General features: G+C 58.7%; 1 protein-coding gene across 1 annotated transcript in view; it reads right to left on the bottom strand.

Moving 5' to 3' along the window:
* NCF1 (neutrophil cytosolic factor 1) overlaps positions 1-2,360 on the bottom strand; it is a 15,006-nt gene extending 12,646 nt beyond the window's left edge. The window contains 1 exon segment of the mRNA XM_045284757.1: positions 2,289-2,360. Coding sequence (XP_045140692.1) covers positions 2,289-2,360 — 72 coding nt within the window.
* Positions 2,361-2,996: the final 636 nt, after the last annotated feature.

Raw genomic sequence — 2,996 nt, 5'->3', positions numbered from 1 at the left:
GGGGGTTCGAGAGCTGTCGTTCAGACACACATGATCTATTTTGAACCCATTTGAGACAGAAATGTTTCACTGGGACTTTTACACATCTCAAAATCAGAAACAGGAACCCACAAACGTAACAGATGGCAAAGAGCTAGCATGACCACATTAAAGGGAAAAAACGGCGGGGGAACCCCAAGTGCGTTTTTTCTCCCAGTACTTTCCATGACCCTTCGTCTAGGACAGCACCACTCTCCCAGCGCTTGCCTTGTAAACGCAACCTTGACATCACAGGTGCTTCATGTTCTTGCTGCTCCGGCGGCGGTGTGGGCGCAGTGGTTGGGGAGTGCTTGAATGTGGACTGTCACCCGGAGCAAAGGCGCCCAAGACTGATTTGGGGGGAGAGTTCCCACGGGGGGAGGAACAAGCTACCAATACAAGATGGCGAGAAGCAAGAGACCGAGGAAATGAGGGTGCCCCCCCTATGAAACGAGGGTGTCCCCCAGTCTGCCCACTGAAAGGACCAGCAGTGATCCCCCTCCCCCCAAAGCCCTGAGCATACTCAGCCCCTTGATCATGCTTCTAAATTCCAAACCAAAACCAGCCTAGCTCACTGCCAGGAAGGAGTTCATTCTGAGTCCGCCTGGCCCCATAGGACAGGGTAGAACTGCCCCTGTGGTTTCCAAGACTGCTGCTCTTCACGGGAGTTCAGAGCCTCATCTTTCTGGCTGGTGGTTTTGAACTGGTGGCCTCGTTGTTAGTCCAACATGTACTCCCTTGTGCCACGGGGGCTCCTTCTCAACTCCACGCCCCCCGGAAACGAGCCAGGGTTCCTGAGAGAAGTGGCTACGTGCAGGGCTGGCGCAGGAAGACCACCACCAGCCGAGGCTGGAACCGTTGGTACCAGAAATCACAGTGTGTGCGGGGACCGAGGGGGCATGTGGCAAGGGCACACAGGCCAGCTTGCCCCCGTTGAGCTAATCCTGAGCAGTGTCAGCATCCACATCTACAGCGACACAAAGGATGGGAGCCTGCTGAAAGACGTAGGCCAGAGGAGAAGTGGATGCTCGCTCACTAGGGAACTCAGGGAACAAGGAGAGCAGAGGGACCACCCGCCTGTCAGTCACCATGGCGATGTCATCACACGGACTTGGGCCATGTGATCGGGGCAGGTCCGTCCCGGAGAAGGCCATCGTGTTTGGTAGAGGGCCAGCGAGAAAGAGGAAGGCCATCAAGGAGATGGGTGGACACCGTGGCTGCAGTGACCAGGGCTCTGACATAACAGGGTGAGGCTGGCGTGCAGGACCAGGGGGTGTTGCCCACGCGGTCACTATGGGTCCAGGGCACCAAACAACAACATCATGACTTCTTCCCTGGGTGGATGCTAGTGTAGCAACCCTCCGTCTGACACACTCACATGCTGGTTATGTAAGAGGACGCCCCAGATTTAAAGAGGCACACACAGCAGCATTTAGGGCTCCAGAAACAGCCTCTCCCAGGGGCGCCGAGGGAGAAAGGGAGGCAGCAGCATGCAGAAATGGAGGAGTGATGGGCGCTTCCTGGGGTGGAAGGTCATCTTTGGTAAATTGAAATTTCAAAATCAGACATGAAAAAGTAAAGGGCTGGGCTCCCTCCCCCACAGTAGCCGTTTACTAAATGGGGCTCCTCCCCGTGGCCCCTCGTGGAGGGGTCCTCTGAGGGGTGAGCCCTCAGGGCAGGAAGGGGCCTTTTCCAGCATCTGTAGGGGTGTCCCGGACCCGGGCGCCTCCCACTCTACTCTAATTGGCACCGCAGGGCTCTGGTCCGTGGCTTCTGGTTCCATGTTGGGCAACTTGCTGTAAGGTCTGCAGTTGGGAACCGCCAGCCGCTGGGCTCAGCGGGAGGAAGAGTCACCACCCTGTAAACCCCCAGGGGTGGCTCGACCTGCCAGGGAGGGTCGCTGTGTGTCAGGCTGGAACCGATGGCGGTGGGCTTGGTGTATGGGACTCTGGGGTGACAAACAGCCCTCTTCCTAGGGTGGTCCTTCTCCCTCCAGAACAGACAGATGCCGGGGAGCCCCTCAGAGGAGAGGCCCCTAGGTCCGAGGCCAGGGGTAGCAGGGAATGAGGTGGCTGCGGGACCAGGAGGGGCCCGAGGGCCAGGGGAGCAGAGTTTTCAAAGGGCTCATGTCCAGCGCAGATGCAGATGGGCAGTCAGGCTCCAAGACGGCAGCGGGTGTGTGTGTGGATGGGGGGTGGGGTGGGCAGAGGGCTTAGCTTTGTCCTCTCCCCACTACAGGAGTGTGGGGGAGGGGGCACAGGGCTACTCACATAGTGCTGGCTGGGCAGGAAGCGCTTCTCAAAGCCCAGGAGGGCGATGTGGCGGATAAAGGGGTCTCCCATGGCGGCGGGGCGAATGGGAGGAGAGCTCTGGGCTCTGTGTGCAGCTGCTCCCAGCCCGGCCTTAAATGGCGTGGGAAAGAGGAAGTCAGGCCTGTGGGCTGAAAGGGGCGCGGAGAGGGCTCTGCTTCTCCTTTCAGTTGCTGGGGCATCGCCGGGGTCCCAGGCAAGGGAACCCTGATGGCCACCTGCACACGTGCTGCGTGCATGCGTGTGGGGTAGGGGGTGGGGGGGTGTCCTGGCTCCCCCTCCTCAGCACACACTGCTGCCTTGCCTGCACCTGCTGTGCTCCTGGACCCTCTTCCCGACAAGCAGTTATCTCTGCGGAAACCCCACTTTCCTTCGGCCCAAAGGACAACTTCCTATTGGGTGACAAAACTGCCCAGTGCCACCCTCGCAGCTGCCTGCTACATTTTCTCCAGTGCACTTCTTGAGTGGGAGGGCTCAGACCTCTGGACGAGGGGGCACCCCACAGCCCTGGTGCTCATTTTTCTGCTTGATGTAAGGGAGACAGTGCCTTTGGGGCTCGTTCCTCCAGGTCAGACTGCTCATCAGGCTTTCTGTTGAGAGGTTCTGAAAAGATTGCACATAATAGTGTGTGGCAACAAAGGCCTGATTGGTGGCAGGCGGAGGCTTGGT

Source organism: Echinops telfairi, unplaced genomic scaffold (genome assembly GCF_000313985.2).
Source record: "Echinops telfairi isolate 266 unplaced genomic scaffold, ASM31398v2 ScPeMD7_5;HRSCAF=22, whole genome shotgun sequence".
NCBI lineage: Eukaryota > Metazoa > Chordata > Mammalia > Afrosoricida > Tenrecidae > Echinops > Echinops telfairi.
The sequence above is the reverse complement of the archived record's forward strand: the minus strand, read 5'-3'. Positions and strand labels throughout refer to the sequence as shown.